The sequence below is a fragment of the Anomaloglossus baeobatrachus genome, chromosome 5 (genome assembly GCF_048569485.1).
Source record: "Anomaloglossus baeobatrachus isolate aAnoBae1 chromosome 5, aAnoBae1.hap1, whole genome shotgun sequence".
Taxonomy (NCBI): domain Eukaryota; kingdom Metazoa; phylum Chordata; class Amphibia; order Anura; family Aromobatidae; genus Anomaloglossus; species Anomaloglossus baeobatrachus.
In genome coordinates, this window is record NC_134357.1 from 520,275,752 (window position 1) to 520,293,448 (window position 17,697).

The following is a 17,697-nucleotide window of genomic DNA, read 5'->3' on the forward strand; positions in this document are numbered from 1 at the left end:
ACAGCTATTAGATAGTAGGGACACATTTATAAGATTATATCAGCACAGTAACAGTTATATTTAAAACATCCAATTGTGGAACTTATTTTTATTTCAAGATCTATTAATTAAAGTGTACTTTGTTTGTGGGACAACCCTTTTAAAAAGTCATTCTCATCTCAGCCTTTCATGCCAGACATGTTAGTAAAGGTACCGGGGCCTGGGGATTACTAAACAGATGAGCCACCGGGATGTTGGTACGTAGGAGGAGTTTCTCAAGGCTCTGGACTACTGACCTGTGTGCTGCAAATCTCTCTGCTCAACGTCATAATGTATTCTAATTCTAATATTTTAATTATTTGCCAAACGCTTCTGTCCATGAGTCTACTCAACTCTTTATAAAAACAATTGGTTGGTTGACTAACAAGTTACAGAAATAGTGTAGTGCGCTGTGCTATATTGTTTCTTAACTCCCATTCATTTATATAGAGGTCATGGAACCAGGTAGCAGCTCAGGCTCTCTTGGCTGTTTTCATGACCACATCTCCTGCAGTCGACTGCTGGATGGAGTTAAGGCCGCTTTACATGCTAGCGATCGCCCCCGCCCCCGTTGTTTGTGCAAATCGCTGCCTGTGGCGAACAATATCACTTGGACACGTCACACGTACTTACCTTCCTAACGACGTCACTGTGGCCGCCGAACAACCTCTTTTTTAAGAGGGAGGTTTGTGCGGCGTCACAGCGACGTCACAAAGCGGCCCACCAATAGAAGCGGAGGGGCGGAGAGCAGCTGCATTAAGGACACGCCCACCTCGTTGCCGGAGGACGCAGGAACACTATTGTTCATCGTTCCCGGGGTGTCACACGTAGCGATGTGTGCTTCCTCAGGAACGACGAACAACCTGCGTCCAGAACGAGCAACGATATTTGGGAAATAAACGACGTGTCAACGATCAACGATTTGGTAAGTATTTCTGATCATTAGCGGACGCTCGTAGGTGTGACGCGCAACGACGACGCTAACGATGCCGGATGTGCGTCACGAATTCCGTGACCCCGACGACATATCGTTAGACATGTCGTTGCGTGTACTGTAATAGGATGCCACCTTTGGAACAAGACAGTTTGTGCAATATTTTCCATCCTAAATATTCCACAATTAAAAATCAGTGGTACTATTGAAAAGTGGAAGCATCTTTGACCACAGCAATTTAAGTGCAAAACAGCAGCGTGGGATCACTGGGGGACATAGTACATAAATATTGGCAAAGCTTTGATGACTCAATACCTGCGCTGTTCTAAACCTCCTTTCTCTTTAACCCCTTCACCCCCGGCCACTAAAACACCCTAATGACCGGGCCATTTTTTGCAATTCTGACCAGTGTCACTTTGACAGGTTATAACTCTGGAACGCTTCAACGGATCCTGGCGATTCTGAGATTGTTTTTTCGTAACATATTGTACTTCATGTCAGTGGTAAATTTAAACCAATAATTTTTGCGTTTATTTGTGAAAATTTAGGAAATTTTGCAAAAATTTTGAAAATTTCGCAATTTTCAAACTTTGAAAATGTATGCCCATAAATCTGAGAGATATGTCACACAAAATAGTTACTAAATAAACTTTCCCACATGTCTACTTTACATCAGCGCAATTTTCGAAACAAAATTTTTTTCGTTAAGAAGTTAGAAGGGGTCAAAGGTCATCAGCGATTTCTCATTTTTCCAACAAAATTTAGAAAATAATTTTTTTTAGGGACCACATCACATTTGAAGTGACTTTGAGAGGCCGAGGTGACAGAAAATACCCAAAAGTGACCCCATTCTAAAAACTGCACCCCTCACTCTGCTCAAAACCACATCCAAAAAGTTTGTTAACCCTTTAGGTGCTTCACAGGAACCAAAGCAATGTGGAAGGAAAAAATGAAAATTTTACTTTTTAACACAAAAATGTTACTTTAGCCATAAAATTTTCATTTTCACAAGGGAGAAAAGAGAAAGTGCACCATACAATTTATTGTGCATTTTCTCCTGAGTACGCTGATACCCCATATGTGGTAAAAATCAATTGTTTGGGCGCACAGCGGAGCTCGGAAGTGAAGGCGCGCCATTTGAATTTTTGAACGCAAAATTAGCTGACTCATTAGCGGATGCCATGTCGGGTGACCCCATTTTGGAAACTAGAGCCCTCAAATAATTTTTCTAGATGTTTGGTGAGCACTTTGAACACCTGGGGGCTTCACAGAAGTTTATAACGTTGAGCTGTGAAAAGAAAATTATTTTTTTTTACCACAAAACGGTTGCTTCAACTAGGTAGCTTTTTTTTCCACAAGGGTATCAGGAAAAAATACACCATAAAATGTTTTGTGCATTTTCTCATGAGTACGCAGATACCTCATATGTGGTGGAAATCAAATGTTTGGACACACGGCAAGGCTCGGAAGGTAAGGAGCGCCATTTGAATTTTTGAGTGCAAAATTAGCTGCAGTCATTAGCGGACGCCATGTCGGGTTTGAAGACCCCCTGAGGTGCCTAAACAATGGAGCTCCCCCACAAGTGACCCCATTTTGGAAACTAGAACCCTCAAATAATTTTTCTAGATGTTTGGTGAGCACTTTGAACACCTGGGGGCTTCACAGAAGTTTATAACGTTGAGCCGTGAAAAGAAATTTTTTTTTTTTTACCACAAAACGGTTGCTTCAACTAGGTAGCTTTTTTTTCCACAAGGGTATCAGGAAAAAATGCACCATAAAACGTATTGTGCAATTTCTCCTGATTACGCAGATACCTCATATGTGGTGGAAAGTAATTGTTTGGGCGCATGGCGGGGCTCAGAAGAGAAAGAGCGCCATTTGACAGCAAAATTGGTTGGAATCATTAGCGGACGCCATGTCACGTTTGGAGACCCCCTATGGTGCCTAAACAGTGGAGCTCCCCCACAAATTACCCCTTTTCGGAACTAGACCCCTCAAGGAATTTATCTAGATGTTTGGTGAGCCCCTTGTACCCTCAGGGGCTCCACATAAGTTGATAACGTTGAACCGTGAAAATAATTTTTTTTTTTAACCACAAAAATTTTGTATCAACCAGGTAGCTTTTTTTTTTTTACAACGGTACCAGGAAAAAATGTACCATAAAACATATTGTGCAATTTTTCCTAAGTACGTAGATACCTCATATGTGGTGGAAAGTAATTGTTTGGGCGCACGGCGGGGCTCAGAAGATAAGGAACGCCATTTAACTTTTCAAACGCACAGATGCGGGGCACTGATCGGCCGCTGCAGGATGCTCGGTCGGATGAGATACAAAAAGCGTTGGGGATACGGAAAAAAAAAAGGTCACGCCAAAAATTGAGCAGGGATGCAGATCCGTTATATGCATCCCTGATCAGCGCTCGGCGGGATGCACAGACGGATGCCATACAAAAAGCGTCGCAAATCCGGAAAAAAGTCACGCCAAAAATTGAGCAGGGATGCCGATCCGTTATCAGCATCCCTGATCAGCGCTCGGCGGGACGCACGGACGGACGCGATACAAAAAGCGTCACGAATACGGAAAAAAGGTCACACCAAAAATTGAGCAGGGATGCCGATCCGTTATGTGCATCCCTGATCAGCGCTTGGCGGGACGCACGGACGGACGCGATACAAAAAGCGTTGCGAATACGGAAAAAAGGTCACGCCAAAAATTGAGCAGGGATGCCGATCCGTTATGTGCATCCCTGATCAGCGCTCGGCGGGACGCACGGACGGACACGATACAAAAAGCGTCGCGAATACGGAAAAAAGTCACGCCACAAACTGACCACGGATGCAGATCCGTTATCTGCATCCCTGATCAGCGCTTGGCGGGACGCACGGACGGATGAAGTGTAAAAATGGACAGGATACAAGAAAAAAAAAAAAGTTATACTCACAGTACCAAGAGGATCACTGACCAGAAGAGCTGCAGAGGAACAAAAAGGCAGTGAGATAGACAGCTTTACACCAGCAGCAGGCAGGACGTTGGACAGATCAGCAGAGGGACCCAGCGATGGAGGCAGATGTGATCGGGCCAGTGAAGACCTCGGACGACCCGTGAAGGCAGGTTAAGAGGACGTCGGGGGGGGCAGGGGGAGATGGGGAAAGGATGGGGAGGGGGGGGGCAGATGGGGGGGTTAGAGGGAGAGCAGAGGGGGCGGAGAAGCAAAGGCAGAAGGAAGGAACCTTGGAAGCAGAATAGAGATGACAGAGGAGGCAGGCAGATCGCGTAGGGAGCAGATCGGGATGCCGGGGGGCAGATCGGGGCGTAGGGGGGCAGATCGGGGGGGGGGGCACGGGCAGGGGCCTTCACGGGAGCGCGCAGGGGCCTTCACGGGAGCGCGTAGGGGCCATCGCCGGAGCGCAATACTTACCATTGGAGCAGGCGCGGTGACAGCAGAGGCGGCGTCTGCGGCGGCAGCAGCGGTGGCGTGGTACCAAAAGTACCAGCCACTCCACGCTGCAGACATGTTGGGGGAGGGTCCCCAGACCAGGACAGGCCTGGGGAGGGCGGCCACCCGCAGATCAGACCGCCCCACTGCACACTGATTGGAGCGATTGCGCGTCATAGCACGATCACTCCAATCAGTGCTGCAGGGGCTGGGAGCGACATGTTTGAGATCCACCTATGATCTGCTGTAGCTGCTACGGCATCTCATAGCTGGATCTCACAGTCTCGCACTAATTCGGGCATTATTTTTGCTGAAATTAGTGCGAACGATGTGGTTTGTGGTTCAGATTTGAACAGCCAATCACATCGATCGCCTATGGGGGGTGGCGATGCCACCCCCCCTGGGGTCAAGCAAAGGTCCCCTGCTGTAAGAAACAGCAGGGGACATCATTTGAAAGCCGTTGCTATGGCCACGGCAATCAAATGAAGTTTAGGCCGTAAAATTACGTCCCTGGTCGTTAAGTCACGTTAAAATAGGACGTAATAAACCCTCCCAGTTAAGGTACCAATAAAGGAGCTGAAGTCCCTTCAGGCGGCTATCCTTAGATTTATTTGGTGTAACAAACATCATAGGGTGGCCAGGGAGGTGTTGATGGCTCGGAGAAACAGGGGGGGCTTTCTGTCCCGGACATCCTAAAATACTATTGGGCGGCCCATCTTAGGAGGATCCCCTGTTGGGTGTCCCTTTGGGCATACAACAGGTGGACTGAGATTGAAAAACTTTGGCTGGCGCCTATACATCCAAACGCGCTCCTGTGGCCCCCGGCCCGGTGTGATTCCCCCCCCCCCCCCCCTCTTCTTGGACCGATGCAGTTCACTAGGGACCTCTGGGCATTTTGCATTAGAAGATTTCCTTTGGCATCCCCCTGCTCCCCTTTGGTGTCCTTCATATACCAACCCTTGCTCCCAAGCAGTCTGGAGTCGGACATGGTGCACCCCTGGCTCAAGGCAGGTCTATTCAGATTTGCAGACATTATAGATGGAAGTACAATGCAGATCCATTCCTTTGAGTACCTTAGAGATAAATTCTCTCTCTCTAATCGAGAGTTTTTCCAATATCTGCAGATCAGAGACTTGGCTGGCTCCTTGTTTGGCAGGGCAGGGGCCTCGATTCCCACAGATTTTGAGAAAATTTGCAGAAGGGGCACTGATACTAAGGGGCTGATTTCGGAAATTTACATTTTGCTTTCTGAGTCACGGGAGGGGCCCGAGGGGTCTTTTCCATACATGCGGAAATGGGAGTCTCTATTGGGAAGGCGGATACTTCCTCAGGAATGGGCAGCAATCTGGGGAAACGCCGCCAAGACGTCAATATGCACACTATATAAGGAAAATATCTATAAAATTTTGCTATTTTGGTACCACACTCCAGATTTCATTCATGGCATAGACCCCTCCATACTAGCTTTTTGCTGGAGATGCGGGGGAGGCAGGGGCACCATTCTGCACATATTCTGGTCCTGTCCAGGGATAGTCCCCTTCTGGGAGCGGGTTAGAGGGTTGATCCATAAAGTACTATATATAGAGGTTGATCTTGATCCCCTGATCTATGTTCTGGGTCTTGGGAATGGGGGATTGGGAAAAACGGCCTCTAAGCTTTTCTCCCACATCCTTACGGTGGCCAGATGCTTAATTGCAAAGAATTGGAGGCAGCCAGGGACACCCTCACTCCAGAGCCTCAAGTATAGATTACAGGACGTTAGACGCATGGAACATCTCACGGCACTATTGAATGACACAGTTGACCGTTTCCAGGCCGTGTGGGCACCATGGGACTACTTTGCGGGACAGGAGGTTCTGTGAGACTGAGGCCTATGGGTCCTATGGAAGGAGCATGGACTCTTGAAACCCTTCCCTCTTCCCTCCTATTTCTCCTCTCCCCTCCTAACCCTCCTCACCTGTCCTGTCATTGTTTGTCTAGGTTCGATAAGAATTGTGAATTTTATGTTTTATTTTATGTATGAAAAACGTAAATTGAAAATCTCAATAAAAATTCAAAGTTTAAAAAAAAAAAATAGGACGTAATTTTACTGCCCGCAGTCGTGAAGGGGTTAAAATCAGTACAAAAACTATACATCTTGATCTTGGCTTTTCACGGTTGAGTAGCTGCATGCAAACCTTACATCATGAAGCACAATGCCAAGTGTTAGATACAGCCCACCTTCACTGGACTATGGATCAGTGGAAATGTGTTTAGTAAACATGTTGCAAGTACGACCCTCAGTATGTGAAGGCTTATACTTTACATGAGTTCTTCTGGAATCCCAGGGAAATCTTACACAGGGCGACATTATTCTTCTGTACAGTAAAGGGAGGGCACGATCTTCAGGCACAGTTATCACACAATTCAAATGTGAAGGTAATTATTGGGATTTTATTCAACTTCTTTCCAATACATGACATTACTTCTCTTCATACGATAACTCATCAAAAACTCTATACAAAGCGTTTCTCCTCACAGATCAGTCCTCTTCAAAGTGTGTCTAGAACTGTGCAGTCTGTACTTGCCTCACACAATGGAGGTGTGGTAGGAAGAAAAGAGTCCGTGCTGTCCCTCTACTCCTCTCTTCAGATAATACAGAATCTTGTCTATCCTGAGCCTCCTTATTTATATTGACTGTTTCTCAAGAAAAACACTGATCTAACCCACTGGTCTGTTCCCTCAAATCTCTCTCACAGATGTTTTTTTCCTGGTTGTCATGGACACCACTCCCTTTTCCCAGCATTCTCTGGAGCTCCACAACTACTTCCTGTCTCCTTTTCACATTATTAATCCTGCTAGTTGCTAGCTGACTCTATATCACAATACAGCTTCTATGGGTCCCAAAGAGACTAATTGCGCTTCACTAACAGTCGTTTTGATAAATAAGTCTTGGTGTTTGTCAGGAGAATGCTAACCTGCCTTGACTGCTTTATGGCATGCTTAAATTTGATATGAAGGATAATGCTATGGCGTGGTTTTCCAAGGGTTGGCCTAAGCAGCTTAGTTTCAATTAAGAGAAATTAACTAAACCTTTCATATGTTTTTATATTTTTTTCCTTTCTCTAAAAGGGAATCTGTTAGCAGGTTTTTAGTAGGTAATCTGAAGACAGCATGCTGCAAGGGTTAGCATAAACATTACAGCCAGGCTTCTCTTAGCACAAAGTGTGTTTTTGTTTACCTACAATGTTAGTTTATGCTTCTGTAGCTTTATCATTAGTGGACACAGGATTTTGTGAACTCAAGTCTGACTCTGCCCCCTTCTGTGATTGGCAGCTTCTGTCCATAAAAAAAAATTTACACTGAAAGCCTAATGGGGTCAGAGGCAGCTTGTTAAGTTCTGCTACATGCTAAAATTAAAATTTTTGATTTTGGCAGAACGGCTGCAGCCAGTAATCTAAGTGATACATCATTGGATTTTGGATCTCTTTGTCAACATCATGCTGCTCTCAGATGGGGTAGCAAAAACCTGCTAACAGATTCCCTTTAATTTCAAGCAGATTGGTGGGTTCTGGGTCCTGAAAACCTCTAGAAATCATGCTAAAAAATCCTGTGAAGTGTACAGTTTCAGAGATAGGAGCACATAGCATATATATGATTTCTATTGTATCTTTACTCCACTCTTCCATGTACATAGAAATCATTTTGGCAGTGGCATCCTGCAGGCAGCAGAGTAAATGCCATAGATGAGCAGTGACATCCGCCTCTGGTGTTTCTTTAGTAATATAAAGGCCACTTTACACGCTGCGATCTCGCTAGCGAGATCGCTAGCGAGCGTACTCGCCCCCGTCGGTTGTGCGTCACGGGCAAATCGCTGCCCATGGTGCACAACATCGCTAACGCCCGTCACAAATACTTACCTTCCCTGCAACGTCGCTGTGGCCGGCGAACTGCCTCCTTTCTAAGGGGGTGGTTCGTTCAGCGTCACAGCGACGTCACTAAGCGACCGCCCAATAGAAGCGGAGGGGTGGAGATGAGCGGGACGAACATCTCTCCCACCTTAATTGCGGGTGGCCGCAGGTACGGTGATATTCCTGGTTCCTGCAGTGTCACACATAGCGATGTGTTCTGCCGCAGGAACAACGAACAACCTGCATCTTGCAACAGCAACGATATTTGGGAAATGGACAGCGTGTCAACGATCAACGATAAGGTAAGTAATTTTGATCATTAACGGTCGTTCGTGCGTTTCACACGCAACGACGTCGCTAACGAGGCCGGATGTGCGTCACGAATTCCGTGACCCCAACGACATCTTGTTAGCGATGTTGTTGCGTGTAAAGCAGCCTTAAGTGTATTGAGCTCTATTTGGTGAAGCATCAGACATTTGTACACAAGTCTACATGACACCTATGGATCTGAGTGCATCAATCCAAGAGCAAACAGAACTCTAAGGCTATGTGCCCACAAGACAACGTACCCGCGGATTTTGCAGCGGAAAACTTGCGGATTTATATGGATTTTCTAGATAAATCCGCAAATTCTAGCAAGTACAGACACTCCCAATGTAACCCTATGGGATTTGGGGAGTGCTGTATCAATGCTGCAGTATGTGCGGCTGCGGAAAATGCTGCGGATTTCCTGCAGCCGCACATAACTGCATGTCAATTATTCATGCAGAAATATCTGCGGAATTCCTGCTTTTCCACTATGGAGATACAGGGCGGCAATTCCGTAGGAATTCTGCACGAAATCGGCACTGTTTCTGCAGGTTTATCGCAACAACTCCGCAGAAATACAGCAGCAATGGATAGCTGCGGATTCTGTGGAGCAACTGCGGTAAACCTGCGGACAAACCTGCGGCAAAGTCCGCGGGTACGTTATCCCGTGGGCACATAGCCTAACACTCCTCCTCTCACCCAGGGGATGCTGGTAAAGTCTAGTAAAAGGTAGAAGGAGGATGATAAAACTTAATAAGAAAACCCAAATTCCTTTTTCCTGGTGCTGTATTAGGAACTGTAGTTTTAGTGTCTATTGGCAAATGCGGCCATGTTGATTTCTCAAATGTGAAACAAGAGCAGATTTCTGGCTAAAACACTTCCAACATTCTGAGCATGAGTATGGCTTTTCCCCTGTGTGAATTCTCTGATGGTTAATAAGAGTTGATTTGTCTGTAAAACATTTCCAACATTCCGAACATGAAAATGGCTTCTCCCCTGTGTGAATTCGCTGATGTCTCACAAGAGTTGATTTGTGTGTAAAACATTTACCACATTCTGAACATGAAAATGGCTTCTCACCTGTGTGAGTTCTCTGATGTTTAGCAAGATCAAATTTAAGAGAACAACATTTTCCACATATTGGACATGAAAATGGCTTCTCCCCTGTGTGAATTTTCTGATGTCTAGCAAGAGTTGATTTCTCTGTAAAACATCTTCCACATAATGAACATGAAAATGGTTTCTCCCCTGTGTGAATTCTCTCATGTTTAACAAGATGTGAATTTTGATGAAAACATTTCCCACATTCTGCACATGAATATGGCTTCTTTTTTGTTTTGACTTTTTGATGTTCACCATCAATTCTGTTATTTTTATTTATCTTCACAGTTTGTGATGAATCAGCAGATACAACCTGTTGAAAAGAATCAGATGATAGATTGTTGCTGTGAAGTGCTGGAGGTTGAGATGCATCTGGGTTAAGGGCATGCTCTTCATGTGTATCTGGTGTTACACAAAGATCATCTGTTTTAACATCTGAAAATATCACATATTCTTCTGTCCTCCTGGTACAGTCATCTGCTGAAAATGAAATCAGTATTATTCAAGAATTGTGCGAATTATATGTATTCTAAAATATTATAGATTTTATCTAATATATAAATACCTCAATAAATAGATAAATAAACATGTGTATGGATATATTATGTACTCATCCCCAATTCCAAAAAACGTTTGGCGCTGTGTAAGATATTAAAAAAACAAAACAAAACAAGAATATAATGATTTGGAAATTTCTTATAGCTATATTGTATTTACAAATAAACATAGATAAGAAGGTGAAAGTTATACCTTTTTTCATTTCAAATGAAAAAAACTCATTTAGAAATTGATGGCAGCTAAACACCTTAAAAAAGATAAGACAGAGTTAACAAAAGCAGGGGCACAGGCAGGCCTGGGGAGGCTGCAGGGACACAGGCCTGGGGAAGCTATAGGGGAGCAGGAAGGGATGCGGAGGCTGGAGAGGCAAAGGCAGCCCTGGGGAGGCTGGAGGGGCACTGACATCCCTGGGGAGGCTGAAGGGGCACATGCAGGCCTGGGGAGGCACATACATCCCTGGGGACATTGGAGGGGCACTCGGGGGCACAAACAAACCTGAGAGCACATTGCACACCTACCCCGCCCACAAAGTACGTCCTCCTGGAAGGAGCCCACATATTCTAGGCTCAATCGTGTATGCATAGCAGCGTTCATTGAAAGCTGCATACAGGATTTAAAGGGTCAGCAGCCAGCAACTTGTGACTGCCGCCCGAGTACAGCGGTCCCTAGGAATCTGCCGGGGGCCGCAGAAAAGGTCATCACAGGTTGCATACGGCTCGCGGGCCAGAGGTTCCCCACCACCGTTTTAGAACAACATATGCTCCATCCAGACAAAATCTATTGCAGGTAAGGCCTTGCATATTTCAGGAAGACAATGCTAAACCACATACTGTATCCATCACAACAAGATGGCTTCACAGAAGAAGAGTTTGGGTGATGGATTGGCCACCCGCATACCAGACCTTTTACTAATAAAAAAACGAGGACTGTGGTGCAGCGAGAATCAGACAATAATGGGACAACATACCTCTCCCAAAACTGCAGAAATTGTCTTCTCACTTTCCAGACATTTACAATATGTTTGTTAAAAGGGGAGACTGCACAATGGAAGACATTGTCCTGTCTCAACTTTTTTGAGTTGTGTTGCCGTCATCAATTTCTAAATGTTAATTTACTTGTGATCTTTGTTTTATGTTGTGTTGTGAATAAAATATGGCCATAACAGATTTACAAAATTTTACAGTCTTGTTTTCTTTATATATCTCTCCGTACATTAACTACCCCTCTATTTCCCAATTACAATACGTAGTAAAACTCAATTTCAAACTAATTCGTACATTGCCGACGTCAGCTGTAAACCTCATACTACTGCTAGAATTGACCTCGACTTGCTCCTGACCACCTCCTTTACCTCATTTCCTGATTTTTTATTCACCTGCCTAACTACTGTACATGACCCAATTTGATATGTTGACCTTGTTGAACTGATAAGCTGTAAGTTTACAATCAGCAACTAATCCCTGGAATAAACTGTGAAGTCCATATCACTGTTAATATTATTGTATTAATAGTATTATATTATGTGAATATTAGAAATCCCTTAGATTCACTGTCTGTTTGGGCCCTCATCAAACTTGCTGCGCTTTTTCTGATCTTAAAGTTAGGGTCACACGAGGGTAAAAAAATAAATTCGGTTCAATTCTTATCCAGAAAAGTTGGACAATTTTTTTTCTCACTTGTCATCAGTGTGAAATCTGTTTTTTATTCAGCAGCTATTAATCATTTATAAGACAATTTAGTTTCCCATAGTACAGAATTATAATGTATCAGTAAAAGTAGGATACCATTCTCATAATCCATAGGGCATCCTATCTTTTTCTTACACTCTATCGATTTCGGAGTCAAATAACAGAAATAGCAGAAAAGTTGTAGCTTTTTTGTCATGCCGAATACAGCTGAGAAGAAAAATGTGGCTGTGTACAGAATAATTGAATAACAATGGTCTTTTTTTATCAGATTACCCTCGTCCGATTTATACCCTCGCGTGAGCAATCCCTGATAGTGAACATAATCCTAATAGAATAACTGGATAATACAGTAAAGTTAACATGGACTGTACGCAACCTCTACTGGATCAAGTTAATTTAGTTGGAGGTGTATGAAAGACTACTTTCTAAACGTTGATCTTTAGTGTTTATTTGTATCATTTTGGCGTACATCTGAAGTATCGATCATTTGTTATTGAATTTTATGGTGGGACGTGCAGAAACCTAAAGATGGCAATTTTATCTTTTTTTCTGCATGGGCTAAATCATCTGTGACTTTTCTGGATCCATTGATACTAAATTTGCTTATTTTAAATGTTTTAACTTTTTTATTTTCCTTGTAAAAAAGAAGTAGGGGAAATCAATAACTCATTGATGAGGACCTTCAGTTAGGCATGGCATAATATCTCATCTTCAACCCAACATTGGGTCATGGTGGTAATAGGTGGCTGAATATTGACCATTCCAATCAGAAACACATGCCTCTGTCAGAGGTTTATAAATGGCTAAACTGTTGCTGTTAGAGTCGGGTGTCGGCTGTTTAACACAGCCAATATTCACACTGAATGGAGGTTATAAATGAAATATTATGTTGTTTGTGATTATCTCAATACTATTTGGTTAGCGAAAAATCCTTTAGCGTAGGACTAAAGCTTTGCCTGTAAATATGTTGTTGGTTCCTTAACTAAACTTGGCTCTAAATATGTAAGTACAAATGGATTCATAAGAGCTTTGTGTAGCACTCAATATGGTCTACGGCAATCCAATGCTTTTCTTTTTGGGCTATTTATTATTGTAGGGCAGTATCATAACTCAGTGGTTAGCACAGCCGTTTTGGGTATAGCGCTGGTATCCTGGGTTCAAATCTGCACAAGTTGTGTTTGCACAACTTTTTTGCAAACAGATTGTTGTGGGATCCGTTCAAACAGATGATTACTGGACATGTGAACTTAGTGTTAACTGACAGCCGAGCTAATGCGGTAACAGCCAGGGCCGATGCCAGGGCTCCCCCTAGCTGATTAACTCTTCAGATGCCACGATCAATAGCTATTGCAGCATTTGAAAAGTTATGGGAGAAGGCTCCCTCTGTCACTTCCTTCGGCACCCCCCCCCCCGACAAAATAACGGGGAGCTGATGATTGTCATGGCACCCAGAGGTCAAACAATGACCTCCTAGTGTGCAAGGTATGGTGGCCTATTAGAACCAACCATTGGCAGGATCTAACAGGCATTCTGTCTGTAAATAGTCTCATGTATTGCAGTACATGTCTATTCCAATACACGAGACAGATGCTAAGAAGAATAAAAGTTCAAGTTCCATAGTGAGACAAAATAAAAAGATTAAAAAATAAATTGCAAAAATTATTAAAATAAAACAAAATAAAGAACACATATTTGGTATCGACACAATCTATAAAACTGTCACGCTATTTAAACCCAACAGTGATGGGATATAAATTAGACTTATCTTTTTGTAATTACATGCCTTCTCAATGTGATTACTCCATATACTGATAAATTGATTTGCAATGTTGATGTTACTTTTTGTGTAAAATTATAATAAAACTTAATTTGAACTAAACCCAACAGTGAACACCATAAAAAAGAAAATAAAAAAGTGGCAAAAAACAAAGCTTTTTCATCAACATCATCTCGTCCTGCAAAAAACAATCCGCTACACATGTCCATCAGTGCATAAATAAAAAAAGCTACTGTTCTCAGAATACAGTGATACAAAAACAATACTTTTTCTATAAAATTGTTTTTATTTTGTAATAGTGGCAAAACATAAAAAAATTGTATCGCTGTAATATAAAAAACTGACATCATTGTAATAGTACTGACCCCAAGAATAAAGCTATCTTTTCCATTTTACCACACAGTGAGTGGCATTCCCCCTCTCCCCCAACAAAACAAAAAAATCCTATAAAACAAACAGAATAGAAAGCAATAAAAAAAATTATTATGGTCTTAAAATTGTACTAATAAAAATGTCAACTTATCCTGCAAAAAACAAGCCTTCGACATGACTGCCAGCAGAAATATAGCAATATTTAGCTCTCAAAATAAGGTGATACAAAACCTTTTAGTAAAAGGCATTTTTTTATTTATAGTAGCCAAACATAAAAAAAATATATAAATTTGGCATTGCTGTAACTGCACCAACCCGAAGAATAAAGCTAGCTAATCACTCATAACGCATGGTGAACTGCATAACAAATAAATATTTATTCTGCCTCTCAAAGATTGCAGTAAGTCTCGCATTTATCCTGTGCTCTACGCTGAGCACTTACACTGCGGTTTCCGTGTAAATCTCTGAAATACGTGATTCAGACGGAACCCCTGACAGAAGATTCCCTATAATGAAGGAGATGGGGACACTTAGGACTCTCTCTGGCCTACGTTCTGGCTGTGCCAGTCTTTTCAGGCGTGCATAAAAGTGCGAATGACCACCATTTTTGTGCACATCTTAAAAGCCAGATACCGTTGAATAGAAACCACACAGAGTTTCTATGTTGCCTCATTAGTGAATGGATACCTTGGGGTTTCATCTGAATCATGTATTTTGTAGATTTAGGCCCTGTGCGCACTTACCGGATTTTGCCGCGGATTTGCTGCATGTTTCGCTGCAGAAAATGTTCATAACATCTCTGCAGTGAATCACCAGCAAAACCTATGGGGAAAAAAATCCTGTGCGCACTAGGTGGATTTTGACAGCTGCATGTTTTGCTGCGGGATTCCCGCAGCAAAAACAATTGCATGTCAATTATTTTCTGCACATCGCTGCGGGATTTCACTCCATTGACTCCAATGTAATTGTGAAATCCCGCAGGGAATAACGCAGGCAGCAAATTCTGTGCGGTTCACTGCGTTTTCCTGCGTTATTCCTTGCGGTATTTCGCGGTTTACCTCCGGTAATGTACATCGCTTGCCTGCGGTTTTGCAGGGAAGTGATGTCATTACAGGAAGAGGAAGCCGTGCAGAGAGTAAACACACACATCACAGACACAGACACACACAGACATCACAGACATAGAACACATAGACACAGACACATAGAACACACATAGAAAGCAAACGGAAATATAAAAAACAAAGCACGTGGGCTCCGCTGTATATTTACCGTCCAGCCGAGGTAAACACACAGCGGCGGCCTGGTATTCTCAGGCTGGGGAGGGAGAGGGGCAGGGTTAATGTCCCCCGCCTCACTCCCCCTCCCGCAGCCGAGAATATCAGCCGCAGCTGCCCCGGGACTGTCGCATGCATTATGCGGCAGTACCGGCGTGTCCCCGGCTCTTCCTGCAGCCGTGTAGCAGTGGCAGTCAGGGTAATACAAGGAGTTAATGGTGGCGGATCACCGCCATTAACTCCAGGCTTGATCATGGCAGTGTCTATGTGACAGCTGACATTATCAACCCGTAAGTAAAGTGAATAAAACACACAGAAAAATCCTTTATTTTAAATAAAACACAAACAAGCCTCGTTCACCCTTTTATTAACCCCTCCCGAAACAAAGCTCCAGCATAATCCACAGCTCCGACGTCCTGCGAGGCTTGCATCCAGCCGCGACTAACACAGACACTGCTGAATGCGGCCTCGCAGCGAGACAGCAGAGGTAACCACAGGGCATTTCCCACGGCCGGTAATGTGAACTCACTGCCGACCGTGAGAAATGCAGAGAGTGCTCACAGGGACTCTATCTATCTATCTCTCTATCTATCCCTCTGTCTATCTATCTATTCCTCTGTCTATCTATCTATTCTTCTATCTGTCTATTTCTCTATCTATCTATCTATCATCTCAGAATGAAATGACTTTTTTTTTCTTTTTTTTTTTCAATGTGCTTTATTGTATTGAATGCAATAAAGCACATACCAACCCGCACGCGGCAAAACCGCGGCAATACCGCGAACAATACTGCGGTAAAACCGCATGTAGATAGAAACCCCTATGCAAGTGCTCAGTGTAGGGCACAGAATAAATGTAAACTGATCCAAAATGTCCTGTACCCCAAAATGCCACCAATAAAGCTTCTACTCAACCAACAAAAAATACAAATCCCATCTCAGGATTGTCATCTGTAAACAGAAATGTAGGGGTGTTTTCACAATACTTGTAGCACAAAGAGTCTGGAAAAGCATTACGTCTACCCCCACCAAAGAAATCCAGCAATGTCTCTGCTCCCAAACCCAAATGCCCCTCTCCCTTTTGAGCCCCACAGTGTGCCTAAACCGCAGTTATCATCCACAGGTTTGGCATTACTGTAGTGTGGAGAGCCAACTTAATTTACTGGGTGCTGCTCTCCAGAAGTTCAAGATGGGCACAATATCAATGTCAAATCCTCCAGGCTGTGTGCACTCCCAATCAATTTGATTATACAGGTTGTTGTTACTTCCTGTACAATGTTTTATAATTTTTACAAGAACAAACAATGCGTTTTGAAAAACAAATGTCTTCTTCAGGTATATTGTCTATGGTTTCTTTTCCCTTTCTCTTTGGTAAGCAAGATGGGTACAATATACAGGCACTACAATGTACAGGTACTACAATGGCAGATTTCCATTTTCACTTTGCTGCATCCATTGCTGCTTGTCTCTGGAAAACATCCATTGAGTCAAAATTATCACTACATCCGTAGATGAATTCCCAGAGTGGTTTAATTTGTAAATTGGGGTCACTTAAGGGAGATTTCTTCTCTTCTGGCAATAAGTAGATCTCTGCATATGGAATAAGCATACCATTCTTGTAAACTCTGGGCTCCAAAAGTCAAATAGCGCGCCTTCCCTCCCAAGTCTCGCCGTGTGGCCAACAGTCCTGTACAGTCACATCCACGAGAAGTTGTGTGACAATAATGCGGTCATTTTTACCTATTTCCCCTTGTGACCATGTAAAATCTGTGGCTAAAACAACATTTTAGTGGTAAAAATGTAAATAATTTTTTCTTCACCACTCAATGGTGAAACATAATGTATGTGGTGTCAACATGCTCACTGCATCACTAAATGATTTAATTAGAAGGTGTAGTTTGTAAAATGAGGTCACTTATGGGGGTATTTGCTGTCCTGTCACCTCAGAGACTCTGTCAATGTGACCACATCTGCTCATGGTTGAATCCCCAACAAGTTTGCTTATCCTAAAGCAGATGCCTTATCTTGTTCTTTTGAACCAACTGAAAGTACTAAAACAAATTTCATCATAGTACCTAATCATATTCCACGAGGGCTCCAGTACAGAACTGTTATCAGTACTGAAACAACCTTCATTCAAACAAAATCAAATTAATACGTTTTTTTGCGTTAAATGCAAACAACTCAGCTCCAATAATGGGCTCTACGTCCTTCGTCTGTTCTGGCTGTCTCCCTCTACATTGAATCACCACGCTAGACTGTCATGATCCTGTGAGGCCATAACCTAAGACCTTAGAGGTCGGCACAAGCAGCAGCCCATCTCCTGAATATTAAGGA

The 17,697-nt window shown here is 43.2% G+C and overlaps 1 protein-coding gene across 1 annotated transcript in view; it reads right to left on the reverse strand.

The window, feature by feature from the left end:
- Nucleotides 1-6,836: 6,836 nt before the first annotated feature.
- Nucleotides 6,837-17,697, reverse strand: part of LOC142312876 (uncharacterized) — a 72,827-nt gene continuing 61,966 nt past the window's right edge. The window contains 1 exon segment of the mRNA XM_075351860.1: nt 6,837-10,169. Within this exon segment, the coding sequence (XP_075207975.1) occupies nt 9,400-10,169 (770 nt within the window). The 3' untranslated portion in view covers nt 6,837-9,399.